Here is a 23,503-nt window from a genome sequence, read left to right as displayed (position 1 = left end):
AACATGTAAAATAGCTTAATTGTTTGATCAATAACCAAATTCTAACTCTAATCTAAGGATACAATTCCATTTGATGTATTATAATGAATAATTATCTGCTATTTGTAGGTCTGATCTCCTCCTGGAACAACGGATTAAAAGCCTAAATAACTCTTATATTTAAACCTATAGCAGAAATTCAGGATATCATGTCAGATTAACTCACTACCACTAGGGCTGAGGCATGTCAGTTAATGTAAAGATTTTTTATGCTAGAACTGGCCATGTGTTTTAGAGGCATAATCAGGTTCACAGTAACAGACTTTTAACAAAAAATGACATAAACAGCATTTAAAACACAGTGATAGTTTTTATTAGGCTAATGGGAATATAATTATTAAAAACCGTGGGCAGGTGAGTATAAAATGGTAAGTTATGTAAAAGATGTGTAATTACTCAATCTGCCAAATACATAAATCTCTCACTTTGTGAATTTTCAGTAAGTCTCTATATGTTGTCTAGTTTATGTCCCAGACTCCTACTTCTCTTTATCCACAGTCTAGCGCATACATGTATATATGTGGTGAATCTTACCCTCTTCTGGAGGCCGTCCTCAGCCTCAGTAGAGCTGTTGCTGTCTCCTATGCCTGTGGAGGGTCCAAACATCTGCGTCTGACCCTTCACCAGGTCACTCTCGTCTGATTTTAAAACATATAGCATGAGCCAGAATTTAGACACACATTAACAACATAATAACAGTATCCTACTTGAAAACAGTTTAAAAAATATATTTGCCTCTTTTCAAACTTTACTCATTGCTCAGGAGCTGTTGGAATTTTATTAAAAAGAGATTGAGAAAAGGTGAAATAAAACAGGGCAGCGGGAATCCTTCTAAAGAGCATGTCTCAGTGAAGTCTGAGGGTCTTTCTAAACCACCTCATTCAGTCACTTCACATCGTATTCATTATTCCAGCCCTGTCGGGTTTTATCTCCCTTATTATGGCATGCTCACAATGAACATGGTCGCAAGGAGCCAAATTCTCTGCACCAAAGGAAAAAGCGACTTCCTGCCAAAAGCACAGATGAGAACATAAACTGGTGTCATATTTAGCCATGGATTTATTATTTTTCATTTATATATCCAATATATCCTGAATTAAATAGCAATCTTATTCTTACGTCTTGAGCCACTCCTAATTTCTTCATACTAAATTATATACTTTTTGTTTATTAAATGTAAACAAATGGGAACAAATGTTTAACTGTGATGGGCTGCAAAAATACAATTAAAAAATTGATTATTTAGCTGCAGCCTCATTTCCTCTTACTGTATCTGTTCCAACCACTCGACATTCAGCATCATCATGATCATCTGTCATCATCTGGACCTGTATCTTACTGGTTCACGCCTTAAGTCAGATGTTTGTTATGCTTGAATGATTAATAGGTCACTGTGTGGCTTAAACAAATAGAATTCATCTGAAACTGCTCAGGTACAAGGACTGACCTTTAAATGGAAGACAAAATTTTGCCAAAAATGTGAGACCTTCAGGAAGCCTGAAGAACTACTCCTCAAGACTACATAAAAAATACAAGAAAGTCTGGCTCTTTGGACGCAGAATATGAACGAACGAGGAGTGGCTCGAGACTTTGAAAGACTGGCACCTTGTTACAGAAAATTGTTACTAAAATGAGTTTTTGTCAAACTGTGATTTTGTTTGGTAGTCATGTAAATTAATTAGGTTGCTATTTTCTTTCCTAAAATTGTATGTTAGAAATTTCAGCTGTTCAAAAAGAAACTCATCAACAGAAAAACCCTATGTGTTTGATTAAGATTGCCTATCTTAAAGACAATCATTACTGTAAAGAACGACTTCCTGGGTTTCATGTGCACAGTGACAAGAAAGTGTGTGTTTATGACTCACCTCCTAAAGTAAGTTGTCTCTCGGCACCCTGCGGCGCAGCACCTCTCTCGCTTGGTTGTGTGCAGCTGTTGACATCATTGTTGTTGTTGTTGTTTACCTGGATGCCGTTTTGTTTCATCAGCTGCATCAGCTCCGACTCCAGCGTTGCAATCTGAACAGTTCATACCATGGAGGAGATTCTGTTAGACTATTATCTACATTCTAACTGTCAACAATGTTCCCTAGCCATGATCTGAGTTAGAATGGAAATTCTGCAGTAAATATACACTGCTCTTTTATCTCCATTACAATATCGTATAAATAAAAGACACCACCATTTCATTGTGGCTTGAAAAGGGAATGTCTGGAGACTTGCACTTTTTTCCAGATGTTGATTTAATTGTTAACCAGTGTTTAACATGGATAAAGAAATATACATTAATAAATAAAGCAAAAGTACTATTAGTAGGATTTATAGCAGGATAGACATGCATACTGCAGTGGTGAAGCCTCAACTAAATAAGCAATTGATTGAGTATACAATTTTGAGTATAGCAAGTCCCCTTACAAACTACTTTACATTCTGGGAGCACGTTCGTAAGTCGGATTTGTTCTTAAGTCCGACAAATTGGGTCTTATACACCTTTGACACAAATATAAAATGTAAAGCATACCAATTCACTTGGCTAAATCTGAGCGGTGCATCTTTCCCCTTTCCCCATGTGCCCAAAAACCATAACTGCAGGTAAGCCTTTTTAAACATCATGAGTAACCTGAACTCGTTTAAAATAAGCCCAGGAGGGAGGACGATATATTTACATATAATTGTAAATGTTGGCATCTGGTGCACTGGAGTGTCTATTTTAATACAATACACCTGAGCTACTTCCTTGATTTGCACGTATCTGCAAACGTTTGTAGATCTGTGGTTTGTTCGTATCTGCGGAAATTAGTAATTCGTAAAGTTTGTAAATCAGGGATTAATAAATTACTTTGTGGCTTAAATAAAAAGAATTCATCTGAAACTGCTTAGGTACACGGTCCTATTGGTTCCAGCTGTAAAAGCCCCAAATAAATTGTGTGCCTGTATGTGTGTATGTATGTGTGTGTGTGTGTTCGCATATAATTACCCTCACTTGTAGCCCATGGATCTCAGCTAAATGAGCCTTTTCCACATCCTCAAGTCTCTTCTTCTCTGCCTCTTCCCTCTGGGCAAGCTCTACCTCCCTGAAAAAGAGTCATACTCTTTTAATAGATGGTCATGCATCTGTGTGTGTGTGTGTATGTGTGTGTGTGTGTGTGGTTTGGCAGCGTGAGCAGGGACACATCAGTCACCATGTGTCTGAGGACTCTTAGTGTTATGCCACTCCAGCTCTACTAGAATAAACTATTTTTTATCAAACTCACAGATTAGGCGCAGTTTGCTTTTAGAAAATCGCCCCAAACTGAGCTGCAATTAAAGCTGGTCAGGTTGTACAGTAGTTGTTATGACAGGCATGCTCACTCTCTCTCTCTGTCACTTTACTGCAGCTTCTGTGCTCTCTCTCTGAGAGCCAAAACTACACACATTCAGAAAGAGATTATTCTGATTATAGTGCCTTAATATGCAATGTTTTTTTCTGTTAATTAATTTTGAAAATCCTTTCACAGCTAAAGTCTCTCAAATCCAGCCAAATCTAATAAACAAACGATTAACCACTAAAACAGTCCAGCTCTCTACCCTACAGTGTAGGATCAGTGGATTAAGTAACAACATGTGCGTAACTATAAATGGTAGCTTGTGTTTCTTTTTTTTTTGTTAAATGCCCTGGATGTATGTGAAAGCTCTGCGGATGATCTCACTTCTGCTGGAAATCCTTGATCAGTTTCTTGGCCTTGTTGTATTTCTTTTCCAAAGTTTGGTACTGATTTTGAGCCTCCTTTAAGTGCTCGTTGACAGTGTGGCACAGTGTCTGAGCCTCGATCCAGTAGCTTTCCAGCTTTAACATCCTTTCCTTATTATCTTCAATGCTCTGCTTCAGTTGGCTTCTCTCTCGCTCCCAGCGGGCCTTCTCTTTCTCCACTGCTGCCAGCTAAAAAGAGAGAGAGTGAAAGAGAGGGAGAAAATCAATCAATAAACACAACATAATCATACAAGTGCAGCCAAGTCCAGAATTACTGGCGCCCTTCAATAGAAAAGTAGTATAACAGCAGAAAACAAGATGTAAGAAAGACAGAAAAAAATCAATGCAGGCTCTAGAGCTAAATGCTGTTGACAATCTGTGATCTGGATTAAAGAGGGCAAAGCTAAGAATATCAAGAAGGTCAAAATGTTTTGCAAAGAGAGCATCTGATATTCTCGATAAGTGTTTTTAACTTTTAGAAAATGCTTCACCAAATATAATTTGTACTAGACATTTTGAAAATGCAAATAACAGTATCTTTATTTGTTAAAAATATTTTGCATGTTATTATTTACTTATTTTTTAGACAGGATGTCAATATTTCTGAGGATGACTGGCTTAATTTACAGTTCACTCCTGATTTGTTTACTAAAGTGAAATTCAGTGTTTTAATGACATTTTTTTAAACTAATGACAATCAAGATAATAAGAATAATTTTATATATACTGGTTCAATAGATTCACATATACATGTGGATACATGGATTATATTTATATAATATATCTATATCTATGTTATAATTTAAAATTTATACATTTTTTTTTTATTTATACAGAATTATAAGTATATTGCACAGTGTGCTATAAACACATTAAAAGGCATTATGCATACATTATCTTTAGAAAATATCTTTAGCTTGCTACAAACAAAAACATGGTAAATGTATAATAATTGGCTGTAAAACCCAAATTCCTACCTTGCTCTTGAGTTTCTGGATCTCAGCCTCAGTGACACTGTGCTTGATCTGTAGCTGTGGACAGAAAGTCAGCAAAGGAGAGAGAGAGCGAGAGAGAGAGAGAGAGAGAGAGAAGATGAATTAATGTTTAGGACCTAGATGGCCTCTGCAACCACTGTACACTCTCCCTCCTACTATCTCACAATCAGGATACACAGAAGGATAAGAGTGAGGAACACAAAAAAAAAAAAAAAAAACTCTGGGGTAAAAAGGGCTTACTGAGATGCTGGGATTTTAACTTAATGTCAAGTATAAGGCAACACAGTTAGTCAAGTGTAAAAAGTGTAGCACAGATGACTAAGCTTGAGTAGGATTTTGTGTAAAAACCACTTGCAGAACTGATCTTTGAATACAGCGAACACTAAAACACAGGTTTCCTGCGTATGAATCTAAAGGAGTTTCAGTTCAGTTTGTTTTGCATCACCTCACAAACTGCATTTGTACTGTGAAATGATACCCATATTTCTTTTTCAGCCGTGCATAGTTATACATAATAATACTGGTATTACAGTCAGCCTCCTTTACTCATACGTGTAATAAATACTACAGCACATCATGATCTGTGATGTAAGCTTAGTGTATGCTGCCGCACTAATGAAGAAAAATGGCTGATCCAGATGCATTTCACTCTTAATAATGAGTTAAAGCAAAACAAACTTCAAACTGTGCTCTACGAAAAGAGGATGTAGGAGGAGGAACTACCGCATCTTCTTAGAGTACGAATAATCTGATAAGACAGCTTAAACATAAAACGCAGCACAAGGAGTTCGCTGGTAGCAGAATATAACAGCAACCAGCACTGCTGCAAATGCAGGCTAGGCAAAAAAAAAAAAAAACAGCTCCTAACCAGGATATACCTAGAATGTATTTTGCTACTCCTGTACAGAAATGCATTTCCATAGGAACAGACGTAGCCAATTGAACACTATTGTAAACATAAACAGCCCTAAATAAAATGTTTCAAAATTTGTTAATATGATATAAAAAACATCTGTATCTGGACCCTGGTCTGAAAATAATAATAATATTAATAATGATAATAATAATATTGATGCCTCCATACACTTCAAGATTTCCCTCTTGCTAGTCTACTCCAGATGAAGTGCACTTGAAGCCTACCTCTCTGAATTTCTGGTAGAGTTTGGTAGCATCCAGCTCCGATGGTGAAATAAGGTCTTCGTTTTCAGGCAAGTCGAACACCTCAATGGTTACGTCTTTTTCTGCCCTGCCGGTTCCCACGTTCTCGTCCTCGTCAGTGGCATACTCTCCCGTCTAAGATAAGCATATGAGTGAAAGTTCATTGACACAGGTCGATATCACATATGCTAATTATTAGATGGCACCTGAGGGAGTTTAAAGTGTATCTAAGCAACTTGGACTTAAAGCCCCAGAGTATTAATTTTGCTAATTAACTTAATCATTAGAAGTCATTGCTTCTAATATGCTGTTTGGAGCAGTAACATTAACTTTAGTTCCTCAATTGAAGGAACTGAGAAACGGAATTCCATTATGGATTATGGCAACGGACAGCCTGTTATCTGATCCTGCAGCTGCAACCGGAACCAGACTGTTTTTTCCTTCAATTTTTATCTGGACATGAAAAAAGGGACAACATTAACATTAAGCACATGCTTGCAAAACAGAGAGCAGAGTACCAGTCTCCACCCACACTGACCTCCTCAGGAGGGCAAGGTCGTTATGCTGTGTCACATTGAATTAGTCAGTGCATAACACAGCCTACTCTCTCTTGATTATCTCAATGCACCTGTCCTCAAAAGCTGAAAGATGATTTGTGAGCATGGGGAAATGGTGAGCATAGGGATGTTCTTTTTTTTTTTGATATGAACTTAAAATGGACTTTTCTTGTTTGTCTTACTATATTTGTGATGTATTTAATAATTAATGCTTGTAATGGTAGATCTTAATGTAAATTCAAATACATTTAATACAAACTTTGTATACTCAATACAACAAATCAATGATTTCCATATTTCATATAAAAAAAACATATACAGTACGATTCCAACAGGAGTAGTGTTACCCTGGTTTATTTATTTATTTATTTATTTTTGTACTTGTATGTTTTAGTATTGGTGTACTAGAGTTTGAAATATATTAATATATAATGCCCAACGTACACTGGCCGCAAACTGACAAGCCAGCAAATTCGTTTTCTCCTACACACCTTTAAAAAAAGACAAAAAAAACGGGAATTTCTCATTTGAATGGTGCAAACGTTTAAAGTTTCCGTTTGAATTTTCTGTTCTCATAACTGTGTTCTGTTACTCTGCGCAGTCTTGGTTTAATTTGAACGCCCCTACATCCAACCATGTAGGAACCTACAGTATGTAGTCCATTTAGTGGCCGTGGAGGCCAAAAGGTTATAACCATTGTTTTTATTCCTATTTTACGCCAGTGGTAGGACTGTGGTCAACATTCACATGTGCGTTCACACACTTCGGGTGTATGAATTTGGGCACACCAACTAACCTAATCCGTTATGCCTTTGGACTGTGGGAGGAAACAGGAGTACCCCGAGGAAACACACCATGCACAGAGAGGACATGGAAACTCCATGCACACAGACCCCAAGGAGGGAATCAAGCCAAGACCCTGAAGGTGCAGGGCATCAGTGCTAACCACTAAGCCACCGTGCTGCCTGTACATCACATTGCCATTATATAAATACCAGAAGACCTCTACAATCAAATACAGTGCTGTTAGAACTAAAGAGCAACATAAGGTGCCACTCAGGTGGTACATAAATGCTTAGGTAACGTTTCAGTATATGTCACCCAAAAAATTCATTTAAGGCAGATCATGTTGCTAAACTAATAAGCTTTGATTTGACTTTCCTAGGTGAACAGTAAAAAGTTGTCCCCTTCACAAGTAATAATTGTAATTGTAATGTAATTGTAATTGAAATGTAATTGTAATTGGATTTTATAAAACAAATATATAATCGTAGTAATTATTAAACAGTATTATTAAATAGTAATTAATTTAATCAAATTTGGGGCTTTGTGGTTTCTCAGTAACACTTTGTAGCATATTAACTAAAGTGAGAGAAATAGTCAGGATGGTGAGAGAATAATGCTGCTATAATGCTGCTATAACATAAGTCGGTTGTTTCATAAATGTTATGCAACATTAATACTGAAGTCATCTGATGATGAATAAGCTCATTTAAGAGCCATACTGAAAATAATGTGCTGGCAGAAATATTTCCATATATCAACCACTGAATTACTGTTGGATAAGTAATCACCCACAAGAAAATAATTAACTATTTACTATTTTTATTTTTGGTTAGGTTCCATTTAACAAAATGTAAAAAAAAAAAAAAAAAAAAATGGCAGAAATCACAGCTTGTCTTATTTTTGAAAAATAACAAACAGAATGAAATCTCCATATATGCGTATCTTTCCAAAGAGGAGCATGTGTACCATATGTTTAGAGCTTGATGTATTACAATTTATGTGTTTGTTAATTACATTACACAGCCATGCAATGCAACAGCTTTACCACAGCTTACCTTAAATGACAAATACACACGTCTACATAATGTACACAACGAGGGAATTTCTGGTGTAAATGAGCTTCTAAAAATGAAATAATTTGCTTAATAGAATCTGGTGTGATCTGTTACCCACAAACTATGACACTTTACAGAAATAAAAGAAACACTTACAGTCATGTTTAAAAGTAAGTATCCCTTCTTTTAATTCTATTTTTCTTTTTATCATAGTGGGTGTCAGTATTAGACAAATACAACCTCAGACGAACAACAACATATAACTTTTTGGGCAATGGGTGATACTAGGTACCTCCACTATCCTGTATAGTAGCTTGTACAGTAGATCCACTTTTAGCAGCTATAACTTAAAGTAATTGTTTCCTTTATGACTTTATCAGTCTCTCACATTGTTGTGGAGGAATTTTGGCTTCTTCATTAAAGCACTGCTTCAGGTCATTAAGATTTCAGGTATTCACTTATGCACTGCTCTCTTAAGGTCCCACCTCAGCATTTCAGTTGGGTTGAGGTCTGGACTTTGGCTAGGCCATTCCAAAACCTTAATTCTTTAATTTTTCAGACATTCTGATTTTTTAGATTTACTGGTGTGCTCTGGATCATTATCCTGTTGCATGACCACTGACCAAGCTATAGCTGGTGGCCTTACATTTGACTCTACAATACTCTAATATACAAAGGAGTTCATGCTCATTTCAGTGACAAATCACCTCTTCACTGCTGTGCTTGACAGGACGCATGAGGTGTTTCTGCTGAAATACTGTTTGGTTTTTACCAAACATGGCAGTGGGCATTAAAGCAAAACAACTCCACTTTGGTCTCATTCAGCCAAAGGACATTGTTCCACAAGTCTCGTTTGTTCAGTAACAGTTTTGTGAACCTCAGTCGTGTTTCCGTGTTCTTTTTAGACAGAAGAGGCTTTCTCCTGACAATCCTTCCTAACAAACCATACTGTACTTCAGTCTTCTTGTAATTGTGCTCAGTGAGGCCGGTAGGGTCTGAGCACTGCACAGTCTGACCTTGGGGTAAATGTGCTGGTACGTCCAATCCTGTGAAGATTGGCAACTCTCTTAAATACTTTCCACTTTTAAATAATCTTTCTCACTGTAGAACGTTCAAAACCAAATCTTTTTGGAATTCATTTTATAACGTTGTACAGATTGACGTGCACCACCAAAAAAAAAAAAACATTGCTTATATCTTTCCCTTTTGGCATTGCGTTCACACACACTTGAATGCTCTTGATCAGCAAACTGGCCAAACATCTGCTTTTATGGAGACCTGTTGATGATCAATTAATCAGCGGCTTACTCTTAATCAACTTATCCTCTTAAATCTTGTGGAAGCTGTAAGAGGGTACTTACAGTACTATTGCCCATGTTTTTTCTTTTTCCTTTTTTTTTTTATAAATAATTGCCCAGTGAAAAGGTTATATGGTGTTGTTCATCTGAGTTTATATTTGCCTAACACTGTGACCCGCTATAATCATATAATCAGATGACTTTTATTATGTTTTCACACAAAAAACATATCGAATTTAAAAAAAAGAAACAAATTTTTGAATATAACTGTATATGTTTATAGATTATTTTACTATGATGTAGCTTAATTTGATCCAAACAAGGAACTGCTCACAGAGGTCATTTTTAAAATAGAAACAAAGTCATGTAATAGTGCCATTATACTGTGCGAGTATTCTTTTTCTAAAATAAATTTGGGAAGTGGTTTCGATGGAAGGATTTTGATGAGATTGTGGGAATCCTAGTGTGGCTGAACCCGCAGATTGCTTAGCACGACTGTAAACATCACATCACAGCTATTTAAAAAAAAAAAGTTATTCCCACATTATAACCTCTAATGCAATAACCACTGGCTATTATACTAAACTGTTCCCATCCCTTCAAATCATAAGGTGAAATTTACTGCATGCAGCTTATAAATGTAATTATCCCAGCATCTCGGCTGATGACTGTATCCCAGCTTCACGGCCTGATGATTCAGCTTTGCCTCCAGTCAATCAACAGAGCTCTAATATAGAACATTAGTGCCATGGCACCGCATCACATATTATGGAAATGTGCTTCAGTCTAATGCATGGAAACAAATCCTCTTAGAAAAGAGGGAGCTAAGAGGCAAGAAAACAAGCTCAGTTGCTTAAGTCCAAGATAAAAGAAAAGTGCTTACATCAGATCCAGTGGAGGTAATGTCTATTAAATTTAACATAAAAAAACAACACATCTTAGAATAATTAAAAAAATCTTTGAACATACCATAACTGCTACTGTATCACATTTTCTAAGATGCTTTGCTGATGAAGACTTGCTATGAGGTATCAAGTTTAATCTTCTTTTTTCTATTTAAATATACCCTACAGTAAATTTTTTTCTTGGTTGTTCATCACAGATTTAGACATTTGCTGACTTAAAGCCCTTGTCAACATGCACATTTTAAAATGCATTAATTATATACACTTTTTGGCTTTCTATTTATATTAAAATGACTTAAAAAAAGCCAATCCAATGTTTATTGCCATGATTCGTCTCTAACTGTTATGCTCTAACACCAAATAATTTATGTATAATATTAACATAAATACATATTCCTGTGTTCAAGATAAAGTACTTTGTATTCATAGCTGTCTTTTTTCACTTAATATGTGTGGCAGCAGCTTAAAGATTAAGTTTTTATGTTCCTCTTTTGCATGTTGGTACGTACATAAAAGCATACAGTATTTAAACATGTTGGTGAAAGATACAGATTTCTTTAAGTAGAGATGCCAATTGTAGTCAAAACCTTGACCTTACATGTTTTATTGGCTGTTTTTTAGAATTCAGATACAATGACCTCTGACAGTTCATAATTATTTATTTTTAATTATTAACTGTTATTTATGTAAACCTTTGTAACTTATACCCCTATCTCACCTATGCGGTTTGACTCACGATGAGATGCGGAGTTAGGCACCGTGAGCCGCTGCGATTTTCCGCGACGTTCCACGAAGTTTTGTAAGGACCGCAAGCTTCCGCGAGGACCGGCAAAAAAATGTTTAATTTTTTGCGCGGAAGGATGGAAACGTACTCACAGCGCCAAAAACTCACGGTGAATCATGATGAACCGTACTTATGGCTGGCCACCGCGCGAAACCGCGTAGGTGAGATAGGGGTACACTCTCATTACAAGCATTTTTCATCCATATCTGAATTTAAGTGTGGATAATGCAAAAAAAAAACTTGGCTAAACAATAAGAGTGTGGATGAAAAAACATTACGTTGTACATCGGTACCAGTGCACCTTGGCGGGGATATTCAGAATTCAGGACGGGCTATGGCTTGGACATATCACTGGTAGGGGACAGATGTTCTGCTCTCAGGCTTACCTCATCATCATCAGCATCATACTGTGCATACTGCTGCTCCATCATCTCTCTTTGACGCCTCTCCTGTTCCAAAGTCTGACTGATCAGCTGAGCTACCTCACTCTCCTGCCCTGGACGCTCCCGGCCAATCACAAACCTGCGCAAGATAAAAGGAGCCAGTTAGCAGGCTACGGTTGTTATTGTTATTATGCTGGAATGCTTTATAGTTCTTCTGTGTGTGTTTAAGTGTGTGTGCGAGTGTGTATGCATATGTTTGTGTTTGCATGTGGGGCATATGTTTGTGTTTGCATGTGTGTGTGTTAAGTTATATGTAGTCTATTCAATATTCATTTAAGATATTCCTAAAACCTGTTATCATTGGTTTAAAATAGTAGCATGCTGGACACTATAACACAGACAGAACTGCAGCAGGTATAACTAGATGTTAGCTAGGTTGAAAAAAGAAAAATAAAATAAAATATTGTTGCAAACAACAATGAGCGTGCCCAAGCACCCTGCGCCATCGCCATCCCCTGGTTTGGTGCCGATCGTATAAATTTCCTAGAAGGAGTATATCAAATTCCTTTAGGTGCATTTTGGCAAACGAGGCAAAATAATTGACTTCCTGTTGAGTTAAGCACATGACATGCAATGTGAAATTTGTTCAGCTCAATGAGCTCTAAATGTCTACTGTAAGTGTGTATGATCTATGCAGCAAAATCTCGTGTGAGGTCCCCAAGCCATGCCGGGGGCCCAGATTCTCAGTCATCCCATTGGCAGCAGATTCCAACCTGTCTCCCAATTGTCGAGAGTTTTTGAGCATTTTAAGACCCCCAGGGGTTGTGTCAGGAAGGGCATCCGGCGTAAACCTGTGCCAAGTTGTAGTGCGGACTGGATATTCCGCTGTGGCGACCCCTTGCTGGGAGCAGCCAAATACATCAACCAAATACATAACCAACAACAACAACAAAAAGTCCAAAAAGCTGGGAAAAAAATCCCTAGGAAGACAATAGGGCCCTTGGCTGATGTCATAGTGCTTGGGCCCTAATAACTTAGCATTTGAGAAACTGTCAAGTGACCAATAAATCTAACTCTATTTTAGAGATTCCAACTCAATTTTTTTTTTCATTCTAAACAGTATTCTTGATTTACCTTTAAAAATTTATACATAACTTTGAACAATCATAACATTAATTTAAAAATCATTACATTTGAAAGTTATTTCGATAACTTTCTTTCAGGTGCTCCTGTCAAGGGGTTGCCATAGCGGACCATCTGAGCTTCACAAAACTGGGCACAGCTTTTACTGAGTCTTCCTGACGCAACCCTCCCATTTTATCCGGGCTTGGGACCGGCACTGCGTGCTATGGCTGCGTGGTAAAGGGTATGGAAACCCACTGGCAGCGGGGCTCGAACCTGGATCCTCAGATCCCCAAAGAACAAACAAGCAACATTAACCTTAGGTAAATGAGCCACCACTCACCCTTTAAAATTATTTCAATAAACAACAATGAGGAACTAATCTTGGTAATATAAAATAATTTTAAGGTTACCATTGGTCTCAGAAGCAGCTAAATGTTTATTTATTTATTTACTTATTTATTTATAATAGGCAATTTTTTGTGTTCCACCTTTATTTGCGCTGCACTCATTGCATCATCCCAAAATCCTTTTGAATTGTCTGAATAGATTCTGCAGAGGGATGTTTAAGCTAAATGCATATATATTCATATGCATATACTCACTCAGTCATTTTGAATATGACGGTCGCACAGTACACTGACTAGTACAGTGAAGTGGTCATTGTTCATGCATGGACATTCCTGTCCACTCGCCTCGGCTGTCAGGTTACAATGATGTCACGCAAACTGTTCTCGTTATATTAACAATGGCTGGACTTTCCCCCAGGTGCTTCTCCATGACCAATATTCTTTACTGTTGATCTGCTGCTCAGACTGTATGAACCACAGCAGAGCATTAAAATAATTGAGTGTTAAATTTGACGCTTTATTACAGGAATATTTATGCTTTTTAAATCAAAATCTACAGTCATATTTCTCTTTTGGTAAACTGGCTTATCTCACATTTTTCAGGACTATTTTTAAGCAAATGCTTGTGGGTTCACATGTGCAACAAAGGTAGTGATGTCTGGCAGGCCTGCAGGTATCTTTAATCAAAATGGTGTAATGCCACATGTCAGATCTCTCAATATATTCTGCAACCTACATTAAACCTTGTGCTACAGACTTCCTATATAAAAAGAGACAAGAATACTATCTATGCTCATTTCCCCAAAGTACTACATGATCTCTTGCCATTGTGTGAAACTAAAGCAGCAAGAGGACCTCATGATCGCTCTGTATCTGCACTCAGCCCTGAGGTACATCTGAAATATCAGCCGAGCAAATCCTCAGGGCTGCGTACTGCTCCTGGGGTTCTACAGCAAAGCTGACCTGGAAACAGGCCTGTGTGCCAGTGTTCACACATACACACTGGTCGTCAGATGTAAGTGTGCTTACTGAGCAGACAGGCGAGCCATTTAACCTCTTCTGCCAAAATGCTCGCAAATCTTTCCTGACTCAGAAACCAATCAATCATTCCTCGAGTCGGTTTTAATGCATCTGTCCAGTTAAATTCAGTGACCATTAAAGTAGATGTGGTTAGAGACTTGGATTAATTTCTAGGTTAAATATAGAACTACAGAAGAATCTGGGCCACAAGGCGACACACTCAATACAAGAAGGGGAATTCCTGAAGGGGAACGCAAATCAGAGAAAATGAAAAAAAAAAAAAGAACAGACAGGTTTAATAGAAAAACCTTGGATAACAGAACTAATAATGCTTTCTATGACAGGTCTCTAATGACCTATAAACATATTCTTGACATATCAAAGTATTTATTATGGTATCAAATTATAACAGTGTAAGCATTTACGTTTTCCCAGTGGGTATTAGGCAGTATTATTCATTAAACCCAGTTCAGAAGGTGCTGATAAATTTTCTATATTCTTTTCTATATTTCTAGCAGCAGTACCAAATAAAAGGCAAATCACAGGGTTATACTAAATTGGTGTTTTTAATACAGGATTGTTTCTATGGTAACTGCTAAATCATAAAGACCTTTATAGTGCATGTAATAAAAATGGGTCTAACAACAAATTTAACAAAGTACAAAAGTATAATGCTTGATGATGCTGGTAAAAAAAAACATTTATTTAACATTTCTGGAAGGTGATTTGAGGTAAAGCTGTTTTTTTACCACTCTGAAGGAACATCATCAGAACTAGGTGCCAGGGCAAGTTGCTTACGCTTTCCACAAAACTCCCAGGCTTGGGACTGGCACTGCATGTAGTGGCTGGGTAGTATGGGGTATGGCAACTCACCGACAGCAGAGCTCGAACCTGGATCCTTAAATCTCTAAACAACAACCTAGCGCCTTAACCACACGAGCCACCACTCCCCTTCCAAAATGATTTCAATAAATAACAATAGGAAACTAATCATGGGAATATGTGAATATAAGGGAATTCAAACTTAAACATCGCCGCTGGCACACTCTTGGTCTTAGGAGCAGCAAATTCTTCACATGCATTGAAATTAATGTTTATTTCTTTTCTTACTTATTTATCTATAATGGGCATGTTTAGCCCCAGGGAAGATGCATGTCTGGTACAGTAGGAATGCATATGCACTATGGCCAAGACCAAAGAGCTGTGCAAACACTGAAAAGCAATAATGCATAGCTACGAGGTCTGTCCCAAAAGTATCCAGCCATCTACAGTATTAACTGGATTACATGTAATTTACTCCTAATTACACTTCTAGTTATAGAGAGATAAATTTCCAGCACAACCATTTATCATAATGCCTATAATCTATTGTGACCAAATTTGTATATTTTTTATACAGTATACAGTAAATATGAAGTGTAAATTCAGTTACTGTTTCAAAAAAGTACAGCCTGTGACTGTGTGTCTATGAAATGCATTAAACAAACTGGAATCTTTTTGACTGTGTTGTTATAAATGTTTTATGAACACTACTGAATTATAATAACAGTTTAAAACACATAAACATATAGTAGAAATAAAGCCTAATGCATTTTTGTAGGTAACACTGTGCAACAATGTGTACACTGCTTGATTTATAGGTAACAATAGTTACTACTTTATATGACCTTCATAGAAATGATTACCACTGACCTGCTTTTACCACTATCAGTATTTGCTAAACAAACAGCTTTGGCGCACCTTATCCCAGAACAGAGCCAAGTGTTTCAGAGGTGTTGCAGATACAGTATATATGTACAATTACTTCTCACTGAGGAATCTTTATCCCAGCCAAGGCCAGCCCGTAGCAACGGCAGTCACCCAGGCCATGAAATGCTGGAGAGGAGTAGGGTGGATTTTGTTTGTTGCACGTTTTTTTTAAATAGTACTGCTATTTTTCTGTGATGTTATAATGATTTAAAACAGGTTATTTCTGTTTTTTTAACTCATTAACATTTACAAAATTTCACCTTTGCATTTTTTTGAATGAATCACTGAATCATGCTTTTTTTTTTTTTTTTTGGAAAAAAAGATTTGACTAAGTTTTATCACAGGCCCTTTTTAGGCCTGTTTAGTCTTTTAGCTAAATATTCTTCCATCTAACGGCTTCATACTGATACATGATGTATCCAGATGCTTCGAAATTAACTAACAGTCTATAGCTGGTATGGTTTAAGTCTTGAACTGCACCTGGATTAAAATTATCTTAAAATATTTTTTTTGCATTTGCAGCATTTCAATTAACAAGCTCTGTTTTCCACACTGTTGATCCCAGCTACTCCAGCAAGTACTGTATGTATGTCTAAACTGCAACTTCAATATTTATTCTAAAGAATACACTCCGCTGTTAATCTCTGTCATATACAGTGGGGCAAAAAAGTATTTAGTCAGCCACAATTGTGCAAGTTCTCCCACTTAAAAAGATGAGAGGCCTGTCATTTTCATCATACAGTAGGTATACTTCAACTTTGAGAGACAAAATAAGAAAAAAAATCTGGAAAATCACAATGTAGGATTTTAAATGAATTAATTGCTAAATTCTTCTGTAAAATAAGTATTTGGTCACCTAAAAACAAGCAAGATTTCTGGCTCTCACAGTCCTGTAACTTCTTTAAGAGTCTCCTCTGTCCTCCACTCGTTACCTGTATAAATGGCATCTGTTATCAGTGTAAAAGACACCTGTCCACAACCTCAAACAGTCACACTCCAAACTCCACTATGGCCAAGACCAAAGAGCTGTCAAAAGACACCAGAAACAAAATTGTAGACCTGCACCAGGCTGGGAAGACTGAATAGGTAAGGCAATAGGTAAGCAGCTTGGTGTGAAGAAATCTGTGGGAGCAATTATTAGAAAATGGAAGACATACAAAACCACTAATAATCTTCCTCGATCTGAGGCTCCACGCAAGATCTCACCCAGTGGGGTCAAAATGATCACAAGAACTGTGAACAAAAATTCCAGAACCACACGGGGGGACCTAGTGAATGACCTGCATAGAGCTGGGACCAAAGTAACAAAGTTTACCATCAGTAACACACTGCGCCATCAGGGACTCAAATCCCGCAGTGCCAGACGTGTCCCCTGCTTAAGCCCGTACATGTCCAGGTCCGTCTGAGGTTTGCTAGAGAGAATTTGGATGATCCAGAAGAGGACTGGGAGAATGTCATATGGTCAAATGAAACCAAAATAGAACTTCGTGTTTGGAGGAGAAAGAACGCTAAGTTGCATCTAAAGAACACCATACTGTACCTACTGTGAAGCATGGGGGTGGAAACATCATGCTTTGGGGCTGTTTTTCTGCAAGGAGACCATGACGACTGATCCGTGTGAAGGAAAGAACGAATAAAGCTATGTAATGAGATTTTTAAGTAAAAACCTTCTTCCATCAGCAAGGGCATTTAAGATGAAACGTGGCTGGGTCTTTCAGCATGACAATGATTCCAGACACACCGCCTGGGCATCGAAAGAATGGCTTCATAAGAAGCATTCCAAGGTCCTGGAGTGGCTTAGCGAGTCTCCAGATCGCAACTCCATGGAAGGTCTTTGGAGGGAGTTGAAAGTCCGTTGTTGCCCAGCGACAGCCCCAAGACATTACTGCTCTAGAGGAGATCTGCATGGAGGAATGGGCCAAAATACCAGCAACAGTGTGTGAAAATCTTGTGAAGATGTACATGAAACGTTTGATCTCTGTTATGGCCAACAAAGTGTATATAACAAAGTATTGAGATGAAATTTTGTTATTGACCAAATACTTATTTTTCACCATAATTTGCAAATAAATTCATTAAAAATCCTACAATGTGATTTTCAAGATTTTTCTTCTTATTTTGTCTCTCATAGTGGAGGTATACCTATGATGAAAATTACAGGCCTCTTTCATCTTTTTAAGTGGGAGAACTTGCACAATTAGTGGCTGACTAAATACTTTTTTGCCCTACTGTAAGCAATAATTGCAGATCCTCAGGAAGAGAAGTGATTAAAGAAAGAGTAGGGGAACATGGCACAGATAATATGTATAAAAATAGATTTGTCATGCTGTGCTGTCTTGGTGTTTATGAAAAGTGTGTTTTCTTTTAGTGAAAGAAATGCTTCCTTAGGACAAAGAGTCGCTTTGTTCCGTGTCTGAAGGCGCCTTAGTACACTAATGAGAGCTGTGGCCTTTGTGTTTCTCGCACACAAAAGAAGCAGAAAATAGCAACTGAAATTCTGAAATAATATTCTACATTAGCATAAATGATCAAGCTGCTAGTAATGAGAAGCCATTTCAGAATTATGTGTATATGCATACTTGAAACTGCATATTATTATATAATTATATTCTGGGATACAGAAAATAGTATATAATAGTATTATATACTATTTCCTATATCCCAAAATATTATTATAAAATATTTTCTGTGATTACTTGAATACTTGAGAGTCTTACCTGACCACACCTTGGGTGTTTCTCAAAACTGAGGCAGCAAAGCTCTGGGTCACACCCACCAGGCTGGTACCATCGACCTCCACAATCTGATCATTCACCTTAATCCTGCAAACCGGGATGTTATATATAAACATTTCATATAAACATGACAAAAATGCTTATACATTTGGCACTAATAAACAGGTCTGTATCGAGGACTAATTATAAATCAGCGGGAAGTATTATTATCACAGTTGTTTTTTTGTACACACATTGAAGCAAAACCATGACAAAGTTTCGAACTTAATTTAAGTTTAAACAATGAATTTCTACAATCTAAATTTGACTGGCTGAATTTTATAAAACTGAATAGTTTAATATGAATGTGACGTGCAGTTACACTGAGCGAACGTGTAAGGTGCTAGAGCATAAACTTTGTACATGTTGCATAACTTTACAACAAATCAGAGTCAAAAGCGGGAAATCAATGAAAAGAAATGGTAAGACTTTAGAACAGGACAAAACATAGGGCGAGATATACATAGCTTATCAACTAGGTAAAGACTGAAAGATTAGAAAACGGTTTCCTGGACATACAGGTTGAAATAAAGCTTGCAGCAATATCTCAAGCTGTAGTGCATTACAAGAAAACACATGATGAGGATGATGATAATACATCTTTTTTGTACACTGTGTGAAAGACCTAGACACTATATTAATTAAAAGTGTTATTATAGGTGTATTTTAATTATTATATCATTATTGAAAAAGCAAGTCCGACATTCTCTATAAACAGCGGAAGAGGTTTGCTAACGTCTTTAACAATCACAAACTGTACTTAAGACTATTGATATTATTAGGAAAAAAAAAATGGAAACACCATGAAGTTCCCACTGCATCCCATTTCATAGAAGAAGGTAGGAACAAGTTCTAAAAAGAAAAACGGGCATCCCCACGGTACATCTGAAATCATTCAACGCTCTTGCGATGCGTGCATCATGTGGTTTATACATTGTCACTGCGTATAGTGGTTGGGTAAAAATGACGTAACATGCACAGAACTTGTGTGAAGAACTGGATCCAGGATTTTTTATAAATTCTTCGAATGTGACAGAGGTGTACTGATAATCTGCTGCATGCGTGCCATAAATGTGGTAGAAGAACGTAATATGAACTGCTACAATGTTGCATGGACCTACCAAGTCTGAAGAGGTACTTGTGAAAGCTTGTTGACATCCCAGTGACACCTCAATCAGAACGCCATCCGATCTTTCCCATCTGCGTCACGCTTGTAATACCTTAATTAAGTCCCTAAGAGGTATTAGTTACGCTGTTAACTGGTCTATGCTGTCGTTAAAATGTCCTCAGGTTCTTTCTGCGTCTTGCTTCCACAATGTCCTTAACATGTCCAAAAATTCTTACTGAGTTCATCTAATTTTTTTGTAAACATTGTGGGAACATGGCTCAGTGTGACAGGGGTAAGAGATGTACTCACTGCTCTTTATATTATATATATAGATGGGTTTTTCATCATTTGTTTCTCGTTTTGACGGGGTCTTGCTTTACAATATACTGTATCTCTGCATGTATTACAAAGTACTAAAGCTGTCAGATACATAATAACAGAAAACAATTAAGGGACTGAAAAGGCAGTGTCAGTTTAACCAACACAGCACTTTCTTTTGACAATACTGTACTTGAATTATAATCATAATGTGGGGGTGTCAGTACAAGAGGACATTGAAACTCTTTCGATTTTGCTGAATAGCTTAAAATAGGTATACGTTAAGCCTGTCTACTGCCACAAAACTTCTTTTCTATAAACTCTCGACTACTGCATTTCACTTTTTTCTTCTTTTTGTTTAACTGCTTTACTGTTATTTGCTGCTTGCTAAACTAATGTCTCGAATCACTGGCTGCTTCTGAATACAAAGCTGCTGGCAAATCCACTCAGTTATACAGACAGGCAGGTGGCAGAGTGCTTGCAAGACAGAATGCTAATGTGTTCCTTATGAGCGTAGCAGAAACACAGCTCAACCTTCAGCCTTGCCTTAATGTCACACTAATAATCATTAGCTCTATTAGAAAGAGTGGGTATTAGAGAAAAGTTTAAAAATAAAAATTACCTCAGCAAATCTTGCCCAAAGTTGCACTATTAAACCCGCACAGTGCCAGACGGAGACTAAATAAAGGGTGGAGGAAATTACATTCAGGCCTCCTACAACCGTGGACCTGAGGGCAATCTTTCCAGTCGCACATTAATCTTCTCCCAAAAGCATCCTTACTCATATTTCAGCAAACTACTGTAGGCAATATGAGACAGAATACTGAATACTAGCGTTGTCTTTTTCTCTGAATAAACCGGTACAGTGATCTCTGGCATATACCAGCAACACTAAAACCATGCACATGTTCTCATGTTGTTGGACTACATCCAAGCACTATTAAGTTTCTCATGTAACAAGCTCCTTAACTCTGCTTTAATTCTGTTGGTTTCAGTTTAACTTACCCTGGCTAAGCAGGTAACCGGCTACAAGAAGGCCTCCCTTGCCTAAGGACTAGGCAAGGGAGCCAAAATCGTATAATGTTATAAATTTGTACAGTACATATACCCCTCTACACATTGTGCTTTGGTCTTTTTACCCCATCTCTTCTTAGTTTTTTCAAAATCTGTACCTTCCATCTCTCTCTGCTGCTCCACCTTCAATAACAGTCTTGACAAAGATCCCCAGTTTCTCCAAGCCTGCGTCGGCACCCACACCCATGCCAATAATGCTGATCCCCAGGCCATCGTCATCTGGACAGAAAAAAAACCCTGTAATGAGCATTCGTAAAACATTATCATGTACTGTAACAGTGGTGGCTGGTCTGACACTCGATAGGAGGCTAAAATCTAATATTAACAGAGCAATGCATTATATCATATTGTATATAGTGGCATTGATGGCATATTAAAGATTGATTTAGAGCAAACTATTAAATGCACGCACATACATGGCATGCAAGAAGAAAAATGGAGAGCACTTAAGTAATTCTGTATTTTTCTTACAAATGTATAATACAAATAATACAGTATCTATAAAAACGAGAAAGCTCAACTGTTAGACAGACAGACAGACAGACAGATAGACAGATCACCCTTTTCCAGCTCAACTGGGAAAAGTTCTAATTTTTCCACTCTCTTTTCCAGTTCGTACTCCGCTGAGGATGCCACAGGATCCACCTCCTCGTTCCTGCGATCGTAATCCTCATTTGAATAGGTATTAAAAACCTGCAGAGAAGAACAAGCAAACATTAGCTCATTAAAAGCACAGCCATGACTGTCTTTGAACAAAACTCTAAACGCCTGGCTTGTGTAGTGCACTAAATCATAAAGGAGTTACAAATGCTGCTGTTACAAACTTTAAGATCTACAGTATGCAGTAGCTCTTGGGTCCAGTTTTTATGTTCAACACTAAAAATGAATAGTGGTATATAGAAATGAGTATTAAAGTTATCTCGGGTGGGGGGGGTGGTGGGTTAACTGAGCAGAAAATATTGTCACTGTTGATCTGGTTTGGACCCATAACAAAAGTCAGCTTCCGAAACACAAACAGTCGCTTCCCATCCTGTCAGAGTACTGTAAGTGATGGCGCGGAGCAGTGGAGTGTGAACAACCCGTCATGCAGAAAAAGTCTCACCCACTCATGGCATCTCGCACTGACCTCACTATCGTAGTTGCACCAGCTCAGGAAGCAAACGGGGCCCTTAAGCACATTAAGTTGTGCCATATATACAGTATAGTGCATAAATGTAATTTTTAGATCACAACTTCCGATGGTGATAATGAAAATATCACTTTGTGCAACAGTTATGAACATGCTTAGACATTAAAGAGGAAATACTGTAATACATCCAATGGTCATTATGCAGGGAGGTAGTAAACAGACATCTTTCTCAGTTCTATCAAGCAAGGTCAGTTAGCAATATTTAAAAGAATAACAGAACACAGTTATAAAAGTAGAAACCGCCATCACTTCTCTATTTAAATACCAACTACTTCTAATGCACTTTTTCCAGCGTTTTACTAGTTCTTGGATACCATCGAGCTAGAAAGTTTTCTCCGTGCACCAGAGCTGCCTGTTTCATGCCTGAAACGTTGGCCTCCAAGGAACTCTTTAAATATCCCAAACATAAGAAAATGGCTTTGAGGGAGGTCAGAACTGTATGGGGGATGTGCCAATAACTCTCAGCCAAGTTCTGTTAATGTACAAGTTGTGTGCATGAATGATTGTGTCTACCGTTCCCACGGACAGATGCGTCTCTTCCACAGGTTGGCGACAAGTTATTTATCGATTTTCAAGGATGAGATGTTCCACTCAGTGAACGTTTACAGGAATGACTGCAGTCACCTCAGTCAGGATTGTCATTCACGGACATACAGCCGTCTTTTAAATGTTTGCACCATTCAAATGGTTTACTGCAACTAATAGACTCATCATTATACTGTGCTTGAAATGTCGCCTTCATGCACAAGAAATTTAAATGCCCTTGTATTTAAATACAAATCATTGTATATATTATAAATCATTGTATAATGAAAACACTATAACAGTAATTACTGTAAAGTTTTCAGTTTAGAACCATGCAAATTATCTTAATCTGATCTGAGACATTTTGTACTAGATGAGGAAAGAGCTGTCTATATTGGCAGATATGAAAATAGTCTATTTATGTTTAATCTCATGCCCCATCCTGTTCATGCACAGTTCTGTATATAAAAAGGATATAGATTGATCTAAATACTGTAAAAAAAAATAGTGTTCTACTGAAATTTGCTGCAAGTGTGACATTTTTAAATATGGCAACTGGCCAGTGAAGACATCCTACCTCAAATAAA

The 23,503-nt window shown here is 37.4% G+C and overlaps 1 protein-coding gene across 4 annotated transcripts in view; it reads right to left on the bottom strand.

The window, feature by feature from the left end:
- ppp1r9a (protein phosphatase 1, regulatory subunit 9A) overlaps nt 1-23,503 on the bottom strand; it is a 59,902-nt gene that overhangs the window by 5,282 nt on the left and 31,117 nt on the right. For all 4 annotated transcript variants that reach the window (XM_053491842.1, XM_053491843.1, XM_053491841.1 and 1 more), the window contains exons 3-12: nt 21,763-21,895; nt 21,301-21,421; nt 18,646-18,750; nt 11,691-11,826; nt 5,902-6,054; nt 4,744-4,797; nt 3,726-3,955; nt 3,014-3,110; nt 1,905-2,055; nt 574-677 (exon numbers count right to left, since the gene is read on the bottom strand). In XM_053491842.1, the coding sequence (XP_053347817.1) occupies nt 574-677; nt 1,905-2,055; nt 3,014-3,110; nt 3,726-3,955; nt 4,744-4,797; nt 5,902-6,054; nt 11,691-11,826; nt 18,646-18,750; nt 21,301-21,421; nt 21,763-21,895 (1,284 nt within the window). The remainder of the gene's footprint in view (nt 1-573; nt 678-1,904; nt 2,056-3,013; nt 3,111-3,725; nt 3,956-4,743; nt 4,798-5,901; nt 6,055-11,690; nt 11,827-18,645; nt 18,751-21,300; nt 21,422-21,762; nt 21,896-23,503) is intronic.

This window comes from Clarias gariepinus, chromosome 3 (assembly GCF_024256425.1).
Source record: "Clarias gariepinus isolate MV-2021 ecotype Netherlands chromosome 3, CGAR_prim_01v2, whole genome shotgun sequence".
Classification (NCBI taxonomy): Eukaryota; Metazoa; Chordata; class Actinopteri; order Siluriformes; family Clariidae; genus Clarias; species Clarias gariepinus.
Note: the sequence above shows the minus strand (reverse complement) of the source record. Positions and strands in the feature narration are given on the sequence as shown.